The sequence below is a fragment of the Apus apus genome, chromosome 10, assembly GCF_020740795.1.
Source record: "Apus apus isolate bApuApu2 chromosome 10, bApuApu2.pri.cur, whole genome shotgun sequence".
NCBI lineage: Eukaryota > Metazoa > Chordata > Aves > Apodiformes > Apodidae > Apus > Apus apus.
Window position 1 is genome coordinate 5,933,603 of NC_067291.1, and position 16,678 is coordinate 5,950,280.

Below are 16,678 nucleotides of genomic sequence, written 5' to 3' on the forward strand. Positions count from 1 at the left end.
AAAGTATTTAATGTGTCCAAGTTTTATTGGCATGGAGGACAAAATAACCACAAAAGGAGTTTTCATTGTAGGTGAAGCAGCAAGAAAAGGGGAGAAAGAAACCAAGCCTTTGTCAAAGCAGGCGTGTGACATTCCAGACCTGGATTATTTTTGAACAGCACAGCATGTTTAGAAATCCAAGTTGGGAGATTCATGCTGTTTTCAGTAGAGTTTTCACTTTCATTTGGGGCTTTTAAAAGAAACACTCCATTAACTAGGTGTGAGTAGAACTCTGAAAATAGATAGGTGTTTATTTAGTAATGGTTAATAAGTTTGATCAAAGCTACATAAAAATAATTATTTTTGACATGAACTAGTTCTCAAAACTTATTTCTGAAAGCTGAATTAATTTATTTCCTTTCTATGGTTACAGTAATAGTCGGATGTCTTTTATATATCTATGTATTACACTTCAGATTGTATTGAATTTCTACTAGTAATTTTTGAGGCCAGTAAAGTCAGTGCAAGTAGTGGAGTTTTTGTGCATACTCCACTGGGGTTTCTAAACTGTTTGGTGAGCATTCACCAGCACAAGAGAGCTGTTTCCACAACCTCTAATTGCCTATGAATAGGCAAAGGTAGTGCATGTTAGAAAAAGTCTAGGCCTGCCTGATTTTTATCATAGTTTCTTCCAAGTTGTCCTGTATATCTGGCTGTGAACTGCAGAACTGCAATTAATTGCTGTGAGTTCATGTGTTTCAGAAATTCCATTACAAAAATCTCCTCCTTGGTGAACATGATGTCCCTCTAACATGCATTGAGCAGATTGTCACAGGTATGTCAGAAAAAGTTAAGTTTGTTGACAGGCTTTAACCTTAGTCAATTGAAAACTGTTAAGTACTTGTTAGGTTGTGCAGAATTGTTGATGCTTAAAGTTTTATGTCATTAATCTTCCTGGTTTGAAGAACTTGGTCTATTTAAAATTACGATAAAAGCCTTAAAAGCTGAATGGAGCTTGAGGTGCCATGCAGGAGATATATTCATTTGGGTCTTTATATTTGTTTTAAATGTAACTGTAATGCTGAAGTAACAGGTGTTCTAGGATAGACACCTATTAGAGGAGTACAAATGTTTGTTGGCAACTTTTTAATACTCAAGCATCTGAATCTCTTCCATTTAAGTACACTAGGTTGCAAAAAGCACATCAGTTATACAATTTACACATACCTGGGATATCCCATGACATAAATGCTTGAGTTTTCAATCATGTCTTATTTTTTGCAAGTTAGTAGCTAGTGGTCCTCAAATAATCTACACATGGCAATAGACATCTTAATCTGGAGAAATAACTTTAAAAATATTTGCTTAGAAGAACCTGATTTGGTGCATACTTTAGGCTAACCTGTTTGTTAAGAATGTTTTTCATTGAAGAATTTTCAGTTGAAGAATTTCATGTGACAACTTTACAAATCTTGAATATGACATAGGCTGATTAAATGCTTGTTTTCCTGACTGTAGGTAATTTAAATTATTAATTAAAGTTTTGAGTGATCCATTTCCACTCTGGAAGTTGGTTTTACTCACTGTGAAAAGATCAGTGTGTAGCTGAGGAAGCACATTTTGAAGAAATGCCTTTTTTTAATGAAGAGTTGTGCTTGACCTGCTGTGTGGTCCACATTTGTTGCCCCTTCTAAAAAATACCAGGTAGAAATGACAAAACAGTAGCAGTGTTGCAAATCTCTTAATGATGGAGAGATGCTTAGAAATGGTGTATTGTTAAATAAGAAGGTTGCATCTCATTCAAACTCATCTAATAAATTCTGCTAAATAGGGGAGGAAAGCCAGCCAGCCTCATATAATTGTTCTATTAATTATGTCTTCTCTCACATGGAATGTGTTGCTTCTAAATGGGAGAGGACTACAGATAGCTTTTATTTTGAAACTTGAAGGGTCACAGATTCAGATTACTCTCTTGTGCAAGTTTACCCAACTGTCATATAGTATGAACATTTGCAGTTTCAGTGGAAGAATGGTAGAGGTTCTCTAGGAACCTTTTCTGTTGAGCTTTTCCATCAAGGTTGGAAGCTCTTTAGAGGGAGAGGGCAGTATTTACTGACACACACTTCAGGATATTATTCTTCATTCTTCTACTATGCAGCTTTATCCTAAATTTAGTGAAGCATTCGCTTTTATTATCAGGAATTAAAGGGAGATTTTCACCTGCACTGCAGAAGAGGTTGCTTGCTGGTTGTTATATTGAAGGTGAATAGCTGAAGGTGCCCTAAAACCACTTGTTTTTTGTTCCCTGGAAGTACTCCTTTGAACCCAGAGGATACCTGCAACCAGACAGGCTGTTATGTCAGTTAATCACTCAACAGCCACATACCTCAGTTTTCCCAGTTACTACAAACAAAATCTCTGTGGCTTCTGTGAAGCTGACTTTTTACAACTTAACTTTCTCTGTTTGAAAACGCCAAGATATGCAGCCTGTCTGTGCAGCTACAGGCCAGCTGGCAATTTACTATACTTACATTATTGGGTTTTGTGTAAGAAGTAAGGAGTTAATCTTAGTCTTAACTCCTTTTATTTTTATTATATCCAAGTAAAAAAAAAAAAAAAAAATAAAATCACGTATTCTAATCACTGTGCATCAGGAGGGCATTGCAACATAAACAATTACCTGTCTGGGACCAAGCATTGCTCTTGGGAATACTGCATGGTAATTCCTTGTTTGTGAAGTTGTTGGTGGACAGTAATAATCTGGGTAGGAAGCAGTAGTTCAGCCACTTGTTTGAAAGGAGATTGATCAACAGGAGGAGCTTTAGATTTTCTACCTCAGTTGAACAGTTGAAATGTATACTATGAAATGAAAAACTGCTGGCAGCAGCATTACTACATCTGTCTGGTCTAGTCTTGTGTTGTATAGTTACAAACACAGTCTAGTAACTTTGTCTTTTCTTTACAGTGAATGACACCAAGAGGAAGCAGAAGGTCCTTGGTCCCAACCAAAAACTTAAATTTAATCCAACGGAATTAATCATCTATTGCAAAGATTTCCGTATTGTCAGATTTCGTTTTGATGAAGCGGGTCCTGAAAGTGCAAAGAAGGTATTTTATCTTCATATGAAACCTTGCCTTGTTGTCATCACATGTAGCAACAGCTGTGCTGATAAGAACATTTTGGTTTATATTTTGATAAGAGAAGTAGAGGGGGAGAACTGCAAATTAATCACATTCTCTTACAGGAGAACATCTAGGCTTTTAGAGTAAATTTTATTAGATAAAAAATTTAATGTGCTGTATTAACTGTTTCTTTTCATAGAAGATAGACCTGCATTTCTTTTCATATCGATTCTACTTTTAAAAATTACTAATGCATTAAACCAGTTTTGTGAAGACTGCAGTTGGAACACTGCATTGCAGCTGTACAACAGTTGCTTGCATTTTTATGGAGGAGGTTTGAAACTTTGTTGTATTTTCCAAAAGTTATAAGGTTAATTTACCCATTGGTAAAATGTACTATTGTTATATACACTTCTTGCTTCACACAGCAAGTTCTCCAATGAGCTCTTGCAATGACCACTTGGTCTAATCTGTACAAAACTATGTGTCCTTTCTCAATGTTTTCTTAGGAAAGACTTGCATACCCCTTGACAAGAGGAATTACGTTGTCTTTGCATTCCTGGAAATTTCATTTCTTCCCCAGTTCTAACGCTTGTTGTCATAAGTCTTAACAAAATCATCCAATGTTATTTAACCTGGTGAGGTCCAGAAAAATTCCTGCTAAACAGAGATGGTTGGTCTACCATTAGCTCCCAGGCTCCTTGTTTGGGATTGGTGCCGTAGGTTGAGTTACAGCTCCTCCCACCTCCATGGCACCACTTCGAGGCCAGGCGTGGCAGAGCAATCATTTGATATGGAATGTGACCCAGTTTGCTCACAGAGCTTAAGTATTTGTCTTCTCAGTAGGATAAAGTTTGAGCTTAAGTCGTAAGAACCATCTGCCCAGACATGAGTCTGCAGTTACCAGCAAAGCATCTGATGATCCAGTTCATCGCTTCTTCACCTTTTACACCCTCACAGGGTCTGAGGGCAGAAGCCCAGGGCTGGAGGAGACTGTTTGTTCCTTGTTACTCTTCTAGGTTCCTCCTCCCTTCCTGCTGCCTTTGCTGTTTGTAACCTTGCATGGTTGGCAAGCTTCCAGCTGGCAGGCCCCCTCTCTCAGCTTCTATGAAATCTCCCTGGAGCAGCAAGTCTACTGCAATATTGTTATAGCAACTGTTTCTAATTGGCTGTCACAGCTAAGAAGAGGGATTAGCCTGGAGGAGGAAGAAAGTATAAACTCAGCATCTCATTAATGCTTTTTGTGCTGCATTTACTTATGCAAGAACAAAAAGTGAAACCTTTTTATGAAGGTACTTGCTTTATATATTTATAGTTACACAATCGAACACAATTTCTTTTGATAGAGAGCAACTAGGTCTAGAGATCTAGAAGGATCTGACTCTGTGTGGCTGTAAAGATTGTACTGGTGTTAACAGAAGTGTAATAGTTGCCAATTTCAAAGCTCAGAATGCCTCTATAGAGGAGTGGAAGAAAACTTGTTCAAATCATAGTATCAGCTGTGTGGCTACTATTGGAGTTTTGATGTATCAGGTAGGTTAGTGCAACTTTGTGTGGGTGTGTCACAAAAATCACAGTTTTACCAAAGGGACATAAGATTCTATTAACCATATTTATGTGAAACTATTAGATCCTTAGGTCAGGTTTCTTCTAAAATAATTTTGCTTAAATTATTTTGGGATGCTGGTGAGCACAACTGGAATGGTCTTGCACAGGATATTGAATGGAGTTACTGTGTTCTTTCTGACAGTTAAATGGCATGCTGGTGGCACCACACTCTTGAAAGGTCTTTATCTGGTTTCTGTTCCTGCACTTCAAGTAGTACATATTAGCAAGGTTGTCCTGAGGCTTAAAAACAAAGGAAAGTGGTCAGGCCTCCTTATATTTCTGAAGGGCTACTTTAATAAATATTTACCTCCAGCTATTTACACATGAAAACATTGTTAGCTGTGTACTTGGAAAGAATTGTGTGGGCATAACTTTGGGAGGGAGGACCAAGACTTGAAGTATAACTGAGTTCTGATGAGAGGAAGAATTCCTGCTCCTCTCTTTGGCTGAGTGTGCTAGCATTGTCTTCTGACTGAGAGCATGTTGTAGTAGAGACTTGACCATAGAGTCAGAGGTGCTGATGAGAGGGTCCTGTGGAGATCACCTATTCCACCCTTCTCTTCAGAGTTGCCAGGATTAGGTCAGTTGAGCTGTGGATTTGTCCAGTTGTATCTTGAAAACCACCAAGGATTAAGAACCTTCTCCCTCTGTGGGTAAGCTGTTCCACTGCTGCATGTTTTCCTAATGTCCAGCTTGAATATCCCAAGATGAGTTTCTGGCTGCTGCCCACTATGTCACCTGGCAAGACTGAATATGTATCTACCTTCCTGGTAGTGGTTTCCTGCAGTCTCATTATTGCACAGCTAAATGAGACAGGTTTATTTAGAAGATGAACTTCAGGATCATAGTCATCTTGGTAGCCCACCACTGGACCTTCTTCAGCTTCTCCTATTTCCTTTTGACATGGGACCCTAATCTCCAGTCATCTCTTTGAGAAAAATAAAAATAATTGCTAGCTGTATTTTTTTTCCTCATAAATTTGCTTCTGTTCATTTTGGAGCTAGATATTAAGATCTCCTCAGTAAAAAATAAAATGGATACATTGTGCTTGTGTGTTTTATGAAGGTTTTCTAGGGTGCTTGATGTTGAGAAACTGCAGAACTCAGAATTCCCATTGGAAGCAGTGGATTTGTGCAGACTAATAATGTCTGAAGTATTTATGACTGAAGTTTTTTCTATTAAGTTTTTTCACTTGTTTTTAAAATAAGCAGAAGGGAAGGTGATGTTAGTTAGCATTACAATCTCTGTTCTGTAAAGCAAGAGAACTTCATGTTAGCACTTCATAAATAACTTCCTGTAGCAAACTTTACATAAATCCAGTCAGCTAAACAAATGAGAGCAGGAAGATTTCGAACTAAATGTCACCCTGGTAATACAGAGGAGTATCATCTGAGGAATAAAGCACTGGTAGGCCAAAATGAAATGTCTACTTACTAAACTATATACACTTCAAACTGTCGGAGTATAAATGTTTCTAACTTGTTGCCAGGTGCTAGCAAATATTCTGTTTAGAGTAATAGTTAAAAAAATAAAAATTACACTTGATAGTTACTATTTATAAATGAGCTTTAAATACATGGAATAGTTACAAGAAGAGGTACTAGCTTTATACAGTGAAGTCAATTTGTTTCATGCATAGTGCCTTGAATGTAATGGAAATACTCAGCAGCATTCAAGTTCAGAATTGCTGTTGGCAAGGAGAATGTAATCTGTTCCTAAGGAAGTGTCTAGGTTTGCTGAACAGGGCACAAGGGAGAATAACCCTTCTTAATTTTGCCTTCTTACGAGGACAGAAGAGCTAGAAAAGAAGGCTCCAAGTTTGAAAGCAGTCAGGCTCCTGACATGGACAGTCTGACTGACTTGGTTACATATAGACATGATGGGTGGGTAATATTGGTAGAACTTTCAGAGGTGTTTACTGTTAAGCAGAAACAAGTTGGAAGAATACTCAGTTTTGAGGTGAGTTAGTTCTATTAGAATGCAGCCAGTACATGCTTATCAAATGCTGTTTCAACATTAATCACTTGAGAAAATATTTTCTTCCTCATTTTTAATGGCTATTTGGGAGACAAGAGTTAAGGAATAATAGAGAGAATGGAAACCTGCACTCATCACTGTTTAGGAGTTTAATTCTGTTTTGTCTCTAAAATAAAGTTATAGAGTCTCCAAAGGAAGGAAAGCCACGTGGGTGTGGGAGGAAGTGGAGGATGGGAAAGCAAGGGTAAGCAAGTTAGGGAAGCCTTAAGTTAGGCAGTGTGAAAGAAGCAGCATTTCACATTCCTTAAAGGAAAAGGAATTATTTTGTTCCAAAGATCACAACCAACAGTCAAACTGAAAACTCCTGCTAATTTCTGGTCTCTACAATACTTGACATTAGACTAAGATATTAAAATGTGAGGCTTTAGATCTTACAACTGCTTGGTGATGGGATAGTGTGTTGCCTCACCACACACATGGATCTTGGCAGTGACCTGAGTGGCACACACCCTGGAATCTCCTGGCTCCTAAATATATCTCCATTTTCTCAGTCCCTTTCTCTTGTGGAGCTCTCAGCTCTTTTCTTCCAGCAAGCTTTTTTAAATGAGTGTGAGAGCAGTTTCACAAACACATGCTTAGTCAAAACAGAAGGAGAATTATTTATCTCAAATCTTGTTTCCTGTGCAATCAAAATGAGCCTTCTCCCACGTCATAACACTTGGGATGAAGTGGAACAGTTTTTTCCTAATTGTTCTGAGTAACATGAGAGTTTTGGACAAATGACCCTGACACTTTTTAGTCTCTTTTCCCCCTGCTCCCACCTCCCCCCCCCCCCCCCCCCCCAACTTCTGTATTACCTTGTTCTAATTGTTTATACAGATGACAAAATTAGTAACATCTCAAGACACTGGGAGTGCACAAGAAGGTATCTTTTTGGTCTTTGCAGTGGGTTTGGAGGGGGTGAAGAAAACTTTTTTCAGAAGTAAACTTGTCTAGAGGTATTTTTAAAAATAGCCATGCATTTTAATATTTCTCTTAAGACCTGTACTTAGAATTCAGATACATTCTTGTGCAAACAGGGATTCTGATGTGTAAAAAGTTACTTCAGCCTCTGAAATCCTTGTGCTGTTTCCTCTTGTGTGGATTGCTTGTACTCTAACTAAAATAAGTATTATGTATAGCTGGTGGTGTAATTCTTTTAGAAGGAAAAAAGACCCCACCACTTCTCAGTTATACAATTCATACCAGCTAGGAGAAGGAGCACAATGTGAAATTCTGGTTACCCGAAAGCTTATTTTCCCAAGACTTCCTGCCTAGGAAGATTGACAAATTTTGTCCATGGGACTTGATTTTGTCCTGTTTGCATGACTTTCCACAATAGATGTCTGCTTGGAATAGGAATTGCAGGAGCAAGGGAAAATAGTATCCTTCCAGGGAGTTCATCAGACAGGCCTGGCTTAGGGAAGGAGTGGGGCTGTGCTAACTTAGCACATATTAAATATGACTGTTCAAAACTACCTTTTCCAAGAGTATTAGCAACATTTTGAAGCTCTTGTCCTTAGTAAAATTCCTCTTGAGGAAAAGGAGGACTTGGCCTGATAATATCATTATTTTTCTCAGCTAGTGGTTGAACAGGGAGCACTGACACAGGGAAGCAGCCTTTGTACTATGAAATAATTACAGCCATTGTGTTTACTGCTTCTAATAAATGAACTTTCCAAAAGCAGCCTATTCTCTTGTTATTTGACGGAGCCTAAATTTCTTCAGCTTTACACAATTGGAAGTTGGCAAGAATACCAAACATTTTTCAGTTTGATATGATAACATTTCCTGTAAAGCATGTTTGTCTTCCAATGTAAGAGCTTTCTACTTATGGTGGTAAATCTGCTGAGATCTGTGGGATGTGCTGGTCTTTTGAAACTTTCAGACAATAAAACTACTCTATGAATTTAGTGAGGAACAAACTGAAAATGTCTTTAATACTTGTTTAGGGTATATATGCATGGAATTTGTCTAAAGTGTAAAAATGAAGACAGTAGCAGGATAAATGTATTAAATCTTTTTAAAACCAGAGATGGAGGCCCTGAACCTGTATTGTAATCTACAGGTAGACTGTTTCACCCATGCAGCACCTGGGACTGTGAGTTATGTTTGTACTGTGGAACACCTGAGAGTGTTGTTGAGCTGCTGGGTTCAAGAGCAGAGCTCTGGGGACCAGATCTGCATGCCTGCCATCTCCCCCTTGCAGCCTTACACCTCTTAACACAGCCAGTCTCCTCACATGTGGCAAGAAAATGCCAGAGCTTTCAGCTGCTGCTTTTAAAAATAGATTTTACTGTATTTCTATTGTGTTACTTGGCAGTACAATGGAATTTCTTAATGTCTTGCAGTTCATCCTCGAGCCTTGAGAGCAGATCAGCACAGTAAAAGGCTTTCAGCATTCATTCCCATGAATGAAGATGAGTAGCTCTATTAATGCCAGTTACTTCAGTGCTAAGTTACATAGAAAAATATAAGTCAAAATGTGTATATACACAGATTTCCATTTTGTTTCATTGTGAATGATAGGCAGAAGTAGTCTTGCTACAAGAGGCCAAGTATTATGGAATAGCTGATGTTTTCAGCTTTGCGTTGTACACTGAAACCACAAGATGTGCATGGCTTCCAGTTGCCTCATGGTAATTATGAGCATTTTCACCAGATCCTGTAAATGAGCTTCTAAATGTTTATTTGAAAAGTCATGCTAGAATATTTCCTAGTGGCACTTCTACTGTTTGAGTTTTTTGGGGGGGTCTTCCTCCCTCCCCACCCTGGAACGTCCTGTCCTCTCTCTTTTGTAATTTCATTGTAGAACTGAAAATGGGGGGGAAAAGTTAAAGCAACTTTTCTTCCAAGACTTAACAGGAGCTTTTTTTGATGGGGAGTGTTTGTGACAAACCATTTTCAACTCCAATTAGTCTCCAGTCATTGCTAGTTTTATAAATAATGAGGAATGTCTCCTTCAAAAGCCAAAGTAAATAAAATATAGTGAAGGTTCCATGTTGTATGTTGCATAGAAGCTAGGAAACGTACATTGACTCTCCATGCCGAACTTAGCATAGGTGAGCTCTCTCAGGAACACTACTACACTGCCAGAAGCAGTGCTCCTGCAGTTGGGTGTCATTCAGGTCTTTCTTTTATGTCTATGACAAAAAGAAAACTTGCCTTCACTGGCAGAAAACAACTCCCTGGATGCACAGAGTGTTTTTCAAAAATAAAATTGAAAACTGCTGAGCAGTGAATACATCGTGCTAACATGTTGCCAAATATAAAAAGCCACAGTCAACTGAAGGGAAGGAAGAAAATTTTAGGTGGTTATAATGTGAACTTTATACTATGTCCCTAATTAAAAGCTTTGTCATGTGGCATTTTCACACTGTGAATTACTTGCTTCCAAGTAACTCGGGGAAGAGTTGCTCTTCATTTATATTCATCAAAGCCCTTCATGATCTTGGAATACGAGTGAATAGGATGGAGTATTGACATAGGTTCTGAAAGTCTTCAAAAGGCAACCTTTTGTTTTCCCTTCTAAGAGCAGAAATTGTTGAAGGCTGAGTTTTGGGCAGCACTGACTGGTATGCCTTATGCCTTTAGGGGGTGAAGTAGTGGAAAAGATAGATACAAACTTTTAGTTAAGTATGATACTTTTAGGAAGAGCCAACTGGGCTTTCGTAAAGGGAAGTAACACTTCCAAAATCTCATGGCCCAACTGATGACTTTGTAGAAGAAATACCTGACAAATGTTGAATAGTGATACTAGATTTTAGTTTAGGAAGGGCCTGAACTGTGAACTCTTGAAAAATATGCAGGTAAAATTTCATTATTTGCTTCCTTTGTTTTTATCCTGTTCCCCAGCCATCGATAGCTGGTCACTGTCGGGAGCAGAACACTAGGTTGGACCTTTTGAACTGACTCAGTATGACCATGCTTATATTCTTATCTGACATTGATAAGTACTGTGTTGTACAAACCCCTAATTATCAAAAGACCAATGATAAATGAGATTTTGCTGTACTGTGCTCACCAGCTGTAAGTCATGCTCTTCCCCCCCTCCCTCCCCGTTCTCCTATACACAGATGGGCAGGCACAGCATATTAATTCCTTGTCACTGTTGATACAGAGAATCATGTTTAGGGATGACTGCTGCAGTCTGATCTTTCTTGCAAATATTTAGTCAACCCTTATCAGTTCATAGATGGTCACAAACTCACCTACTATGATTACAGTAACAGTCTCTTGGCAAATATGTTTAAGTATTTAATTATTGTCTCTCAAGATATGAAAATAAAACAGCAGAACACTGATTTTTAACTTTTGCTCTGTATATTTCATACTGTCATAATTAAAGGCGATATATTTTATGTCTGTAAATAACAGTAACAAATGCTCCTTTCCTAGGTGTGCCTTGCAATAGCTCATTATTCTCAGCCAACAGATCTTCAGCTGCTCTTTGCATTCGAGTACGTTGGGGAAATATATCATAATCCAGGTAAGTATGGAAGTATTTCCATATTTTTTTTCCCTGTTTCATAATATGTGACTTCAGTAAGACTTCTGTCTAGAAGCAGTGGCAAAAAGCATTTGAGGCTTTCTTCAGGGGTATTAAAACTGGCTTGTCCTGCACCCAACCTCTTAATTGCAGTTATAAGTCATCCATTGTGATAGACATTAATGACAAAAAAAAATGTCTTTCCTGTCTGAAGCAAACCAAAACTACCTATGTCAGCATGAATACTCATATTTCTCAACTCATGCTTGGATCCTCCTATTGTATGTCTCTATTGGTACTCTAGGTACCTAGCTAATCTCCCATCAGGCAGGCTTGTTCACCTGCCCTTCTTTTGGGAATAAGTTTCTCTTCTGGTGGTATTGCAGGAGGATTTGTGCAACTGGGGACTCCATACCTTCTTTCCTAGAGGCTTACTAGGCAGTTCTTACCACTCAAAACCTCCACCACCCCTGCTGAGTTGGAGCACACCCTCTCTGCTCAAGGCCAATCTCCAACTGAACCTTGTCAGTTAGGTAAGCCTGAAAAAGATGCCTTTGGAACTTCATTTATAGTGCAATGCTGTGTGGTCACTGCTTAGTGTTCCCCAGCCAATTCACAGCTGAAAAACCATCAGCTCTAGCCTTAACAAGCCTCCAGATAGAGAAAGTGCCATCCACGTAGTTCTGTGGTACTGGAATACTTAGCAGCTGGCAGTAGAAACCACTGATCTGCCTGTTACAAAATTTGAATATTGTGGCATTATGAGCTCAGGCCTTCACATTTGCACAAAAATGCATGTTTTTCATGCAGGTGCCTACATGACTGCCCTGTGCATGCACGAGAATTAGTGGCATGTGTTTATGTTACACACGTCATTACACATACAGTTTCTTACCTGATAAAACTTGGGTGTTTATTAAGGTTCATGTACTGTAGCATTACAGAGTACTAGGGAGGAAGCCAATTTGCAGATAAATTTACAATAAAATATTAAAAGTGGAGTGTGAACAAAATGTTAGCCTGTCACAAAGTTGCCTTTACTCTGTCCTTAAAATACCGTTTGCTGTGTGGAAAATTACCTAGTGGAAGAATTACGTAAGGTGGGTAAAAAAATGTTCCTCTGGAGCAGCAGACGAGAATGGCAGATGATAGTTGTTCTGCTGTGCGGCAGTTGCTGGAGAAAAAGAGCTTGAAATACTTTTGCTTTGGGTTGTTTTTTTTCTGTTGTGTGAACCCTGGTGTTTGTAGCATCCATCTCTGGCTTTGCTCTTACAATTCCAGCACTGTGTTCTGTCCCTGCTAGTCCCAGTGAAGTATAAGTTGAGATACTTTCTTTGTGCTTCTTGAGGAACATAAAGAGCCTGCATTGCTCTGGTGTATATCTACATGTTTCCCAGGCTGTATTTTAATAATTCTATATCCTGCTACTGGACAGTAAAATTGTAACATTTTTTGTAATTATATTTCTCTATATATTGTCTTTGAACAACTACTTCATTTCAATTTTTATTCCAGTTTTCTTCTGAAAAACATAAGTAGTCCAAGTCCTTGTGCAAGAATGAAGTTGATAGATACAGAAAGTAGAAACAACACAATCACTGAGATGGCAGTAGAACTGTAACACTATGCTCTGATTTGTTTGGGCAGGCTCTTCCATCTTTACAGACTCCTGCTAAAGCTGGGAGCTTTCATGGGGGAGCTAGAAGGGATGAGTTTCAGTTTATTTCACTTCAATCTAAAAATTGACTTCCAAGTGTCAAGAAGCAAAGTGTAGTCTCCTTTGACACAGCTGAGTGTCTCCTTGGCACCTAAAGAATGACCAGCAATGGAGATGCTTCTGTGTTAGTAACAGACTATATAATCTTCTTGGGCCCTAGACACAAAATGGCAGGCCATTTTTTTGGTGCATATATATATATATATGTATGCATAATATATATTAACTTGGCCTTCAGTTGATTTCATTTGCTGTTAATACAGCAGTCATTTAAAGCTGTTGAAATTACATAGTTTTTATTTTGCTTTTTTCATAAGGTGCCTAATTACAAGGGAGCCTGTAAATGGTTCATGTTTTTAAAAGATCACTAACTTTGGCATGTTGAAGAGAGAAATCCTCTGACTGAAGATAACATAGGTTCCTGGTGGTAGCATGTCTTGCATTCTATCAAGCAGCACAACACACCAATTTTATGTCACTTTTCTGTTGGGGAAAAAAAGGTTTACATTTTCACATATTGCCAAGTTGTCATTAATTCACTGATCTGGTGTGATACAATAATAGGTAATGTCAGTCCTGAGCCCAGTCTCTCATTCTTGTAATTAGGAAGGTGAAGAGTTTGGGGTTTTCTATAATTTTTTTTTTAAATGTGCATTGATGAATTTTCTTTTCCTAGCAAAGAAGGTGAATGGAATAGACCCAGGAGGTGGTGGTGGTGGTGGCATCGGCAGTGCCAGTGGCCAGCAGACACCTTTGTTTGAAACTTACTCTGATTGGGATAGAGAAATCAAAAGGACAGGTGCTTCTGAGTGGAGAGTTTGTTCAATCAATGAAGGTTATATGATATCTACTTGGTAAGTTTCTTTTATAATGCAAGTAGAAGAAAACAAGCAATGTTCCTGTCTTTTCCTGTCTCCTCTACCAAAGCCTCTGTCCTTCCTAATTGTGCACTTCACCTCTTAAATGTGCCACACTCTGGCAAGGCCCTCAGTTCAAAGATCCTGCAAGTGTTGTCCTTAAAGGAAACGTCACACTCAAGCATCTCTTGCTTTCATGCTTTTGCACTTCCCTCTGGCACTGCAGGTGTTGTCCTTGCACATCCCGAGCTGCGTCCCTGACCTGTACGGTCGTGCAGATGGGAGGGGTAGGGGCTGGAGCACTGCAGCAGGAGAAAAGCTGGGGAAATCCCTAGGGAGAAGTAATCTTTTGTATTGTATTTTTTTCCCCAAGCCTTCCAGAGTATTTTGTGGTTCCATCTTCCCTAGCAGATCAAGACCTTAAGCTATACTCCTACTCTTTTATTGGGAGACGAATGCCAGTAAGTGCAATCTTTATTGTTACTGTTCTTCAGCATTGCACAATGTTAATCTTAAAGATATACAATAGTTTTGTGTGTAGCATTGAGGAAAAAAAATAATTCTATGGAATAACACTAACCTGGATTATTACGTTGTTTCTTCTGTGGTTTTTTCCCCCCCTATCAGTTATGGTCCTGGAATCACCCTAATGGCAGTGCCCTGGTAAGAATGGCCAACATTAAGGATGTGTTGCAGCAAAGAAGAATTGATCAAAGGTAAAGGATTAGTTATTATCCCTTACTCAGACAGGAAGGGTAACACAGGTGGTGCCTGTGTGTAACCTACAGCAGCAGCTGGCCATTGAGAAGATAGTTGCTTCATACTATGGTGCAGCAGCTATTGTGAAGCTGTTCTCTAATATGGTTCTGGCACAGTTTCTATTCACAATCCACTCGTTTAAAATGCTAAATAATTTTTCAAACATTAATGTTTATTTTTTAGGCAGCCAGTCATTCAGATGACAGTGTATTGTGATAAAAGGATCAGACTTAATCCTTTCTACTGATGTCACTGTAATACAGCTTAAGTTGGTGGGGATTTTCTTGCCTGCAAGACACAGTAAAAAGTAGTTTAAGTATTTGTGGGATTGTGAAAAACAGTTCTATAGATTTAGTGCCACAATGCATATGGTATTTCTGTGAAACACTTGTTCACTGTCCATGATGAAACATGAAGGCATTTGGAGCCTTAGAAAACCCCTGGCAAGAAGGGGTTTACTAGCTTGGTGTTGCTTGTTCTTTGGTTTACTTTGTAGGGTGATGTTTTGCTAGTACAAATGCTTGCATTTTGTGTGTTAGGCTGGAGCTCTTGGTTTTATTTGAAACCCTGTCAGATTTCCTGGCTTTATAAACTTTATATATATTCTTTTTATTTAGCATATGTAAGTAATACTAAAAATTGTGGAAAATTAAAACTGAATAGAGCTTTTTAACTGTAGCTAAGCCTAAGATGTGCCTTTCCCAAACTTGTTAATGATCCAGCATTTCCTTTTTTTGTTTCTTTTGTAACTAACAGATACCAAAAATATTTGTATCAATAGCTTAGTGGCAGGAGCAATAGATCTCCTGTATATAAATTAGAAAGCTACTGTTTGTTTTTTTTAAATAAGGTGCGTGGTTTTATGGTGTTAGTTGTTTGCAGCTAACAACTGTGGTGTGTTTCTTGCAAGACTGTTTCTCTCCTCTCCAGTAATAAAATGGATATTCTCTTTCTTGATTGCCTAGGATTTGTAATGCAATAACTCGAAGCCATCCCCTGAGAAGTGATGTTTACAAATCTGATCTGGACAAGTGTCTCCCCAGCATCCAGGAGCTCCAGGCTGCACACATCAAACTCAAGCAGCTGTGTGTTAATGGTACGCTGGGCTGTCCTTCTTCCATGGTGCTTTTCTTGAAATACAACCAAGTCTAATAGATCTGGCTAACAGGAATAGTCATTTGAAGTTGTTCTACAATGAAATTACCTTCCTTGTTGCAGAGCCTTTTGAAGAAACTGAAGAGAAGTGGCTGTCCTCACTGGAAAATACTCACTGGTTAGAGTATATTAGGTTTGTACCATTAATAAAATTATGGTTAATGAGATGTGAAAAACTTTCACCAGTGTAAATAATCAGTGAATCAACTGAAGGATTCTCTGTCATAGTAGATCAGTTAGGTGAATGTAGATATCCCAGATATTTTTTCCTCTAGAGTGTGAACCTGCTCCATTAATACTTGTATCTCTTTCTTTTCCTGTCTAGGTCGTTTCTGAAGCATTCTGCTGAGCTTGTGTATATGATGGAGTGTAAGCATGTTTCTGTAGTTCTTCAAGGTAACACATCCCTCCAGCATGCTGCAGTTCTTAGCAGTGCTCTGATAATACAGATAAGCACGTTCAGATAACATCAGATGAAATCTCTAGACATTTGAAGGACTGGAAAGGAAAATAATGTTGTTACGTATCTGAACTGAAACACAGCCCATAGAATCCAAGGGACTTTGAGTCTTTGTGGTTTTTATTCTGATAATGATATGATAGAATCAAAACTTTGGGGGGAACTTCTGTACTGTGCTAATTGGGCTAGTACTCCTGTCTATAAAAGCATTTCACTAACAGTGGCTGCTGTTGTGTAAGTGCAGATATTCCAGAAACAAATACACTGAGAAACTTGCTCAGATTGAGATAAAAAATTTTGTAACTTCTCTCATTTTTACAAGACCCCTTCAGCTGGTATATCCCACTCTTCCTATGTAACAGCCTTCCAAAAACTGCTTCAGGATAGAAAATATGTTGAGAATTTCCAGCAGCGTGAACACCCCACCCTCCTTCTCAGCACATCTTGGTTTAAATACTAGGCATTTGGGTGGGTGATTTGTTCTTGGTGACTGCATTGCTGTGCTCCAGACAGCA

General features: G+C 38.6%; 1 protein-coding gene across 2 annotated transcripts in view; it reads left to right on the forward strand.

The window, feature by feature from the left end:
• The window catches only part of MTMR10 (myotubularin related protein 10), a 44,629-nt gene that overhangs the window by 20,007 nt on the left and 7,944 nt on the right, over nucleotides 1-16,678 (forward strand). For both annotated transcript variants that reach the window (XM_051628732.1, XM_051628731.1), the window contains exons 4-12: nucleotides 742-814; nucleotides 2,945-3,087; nucleotides 11,125-11,215; nucleotides 13,609-13,786; nucleotides 14,163-14,250; nucleotides 14,417-14,505; nucleotides 15,514-15,644; nucleotides 15,767-15,836; nucleotides 16,029-16,099. In XM_051628732.1, the coding sequence (XP_051484692.1) occupies nucleotides 742-814; nucleotides 2,945-3,087; nucleotides 11,125-11,215; nucleotides 13,609-13,786; nucleotides 14,163-14,250; nucleotides 14,417-14,505; nucleotides 15,514-15,644; nucleotides 15,767-15,836; nucleotides 16,029-16,099 (934 nt within the window). The remainder of the gene's footprint in view (nucleotides 1-741; nucleotides 815-2,944; nucleotides 3,088-11,124; nucleotides 11,216-13,608; nucleotides 13,787-14,162; nucleotides 14,251-14,416; nucleotides 14,506-15,513; nucleotides 15,645-15,766; nucleotides 15,837-16,028; nucleotides 16,100-16,678) is intronic.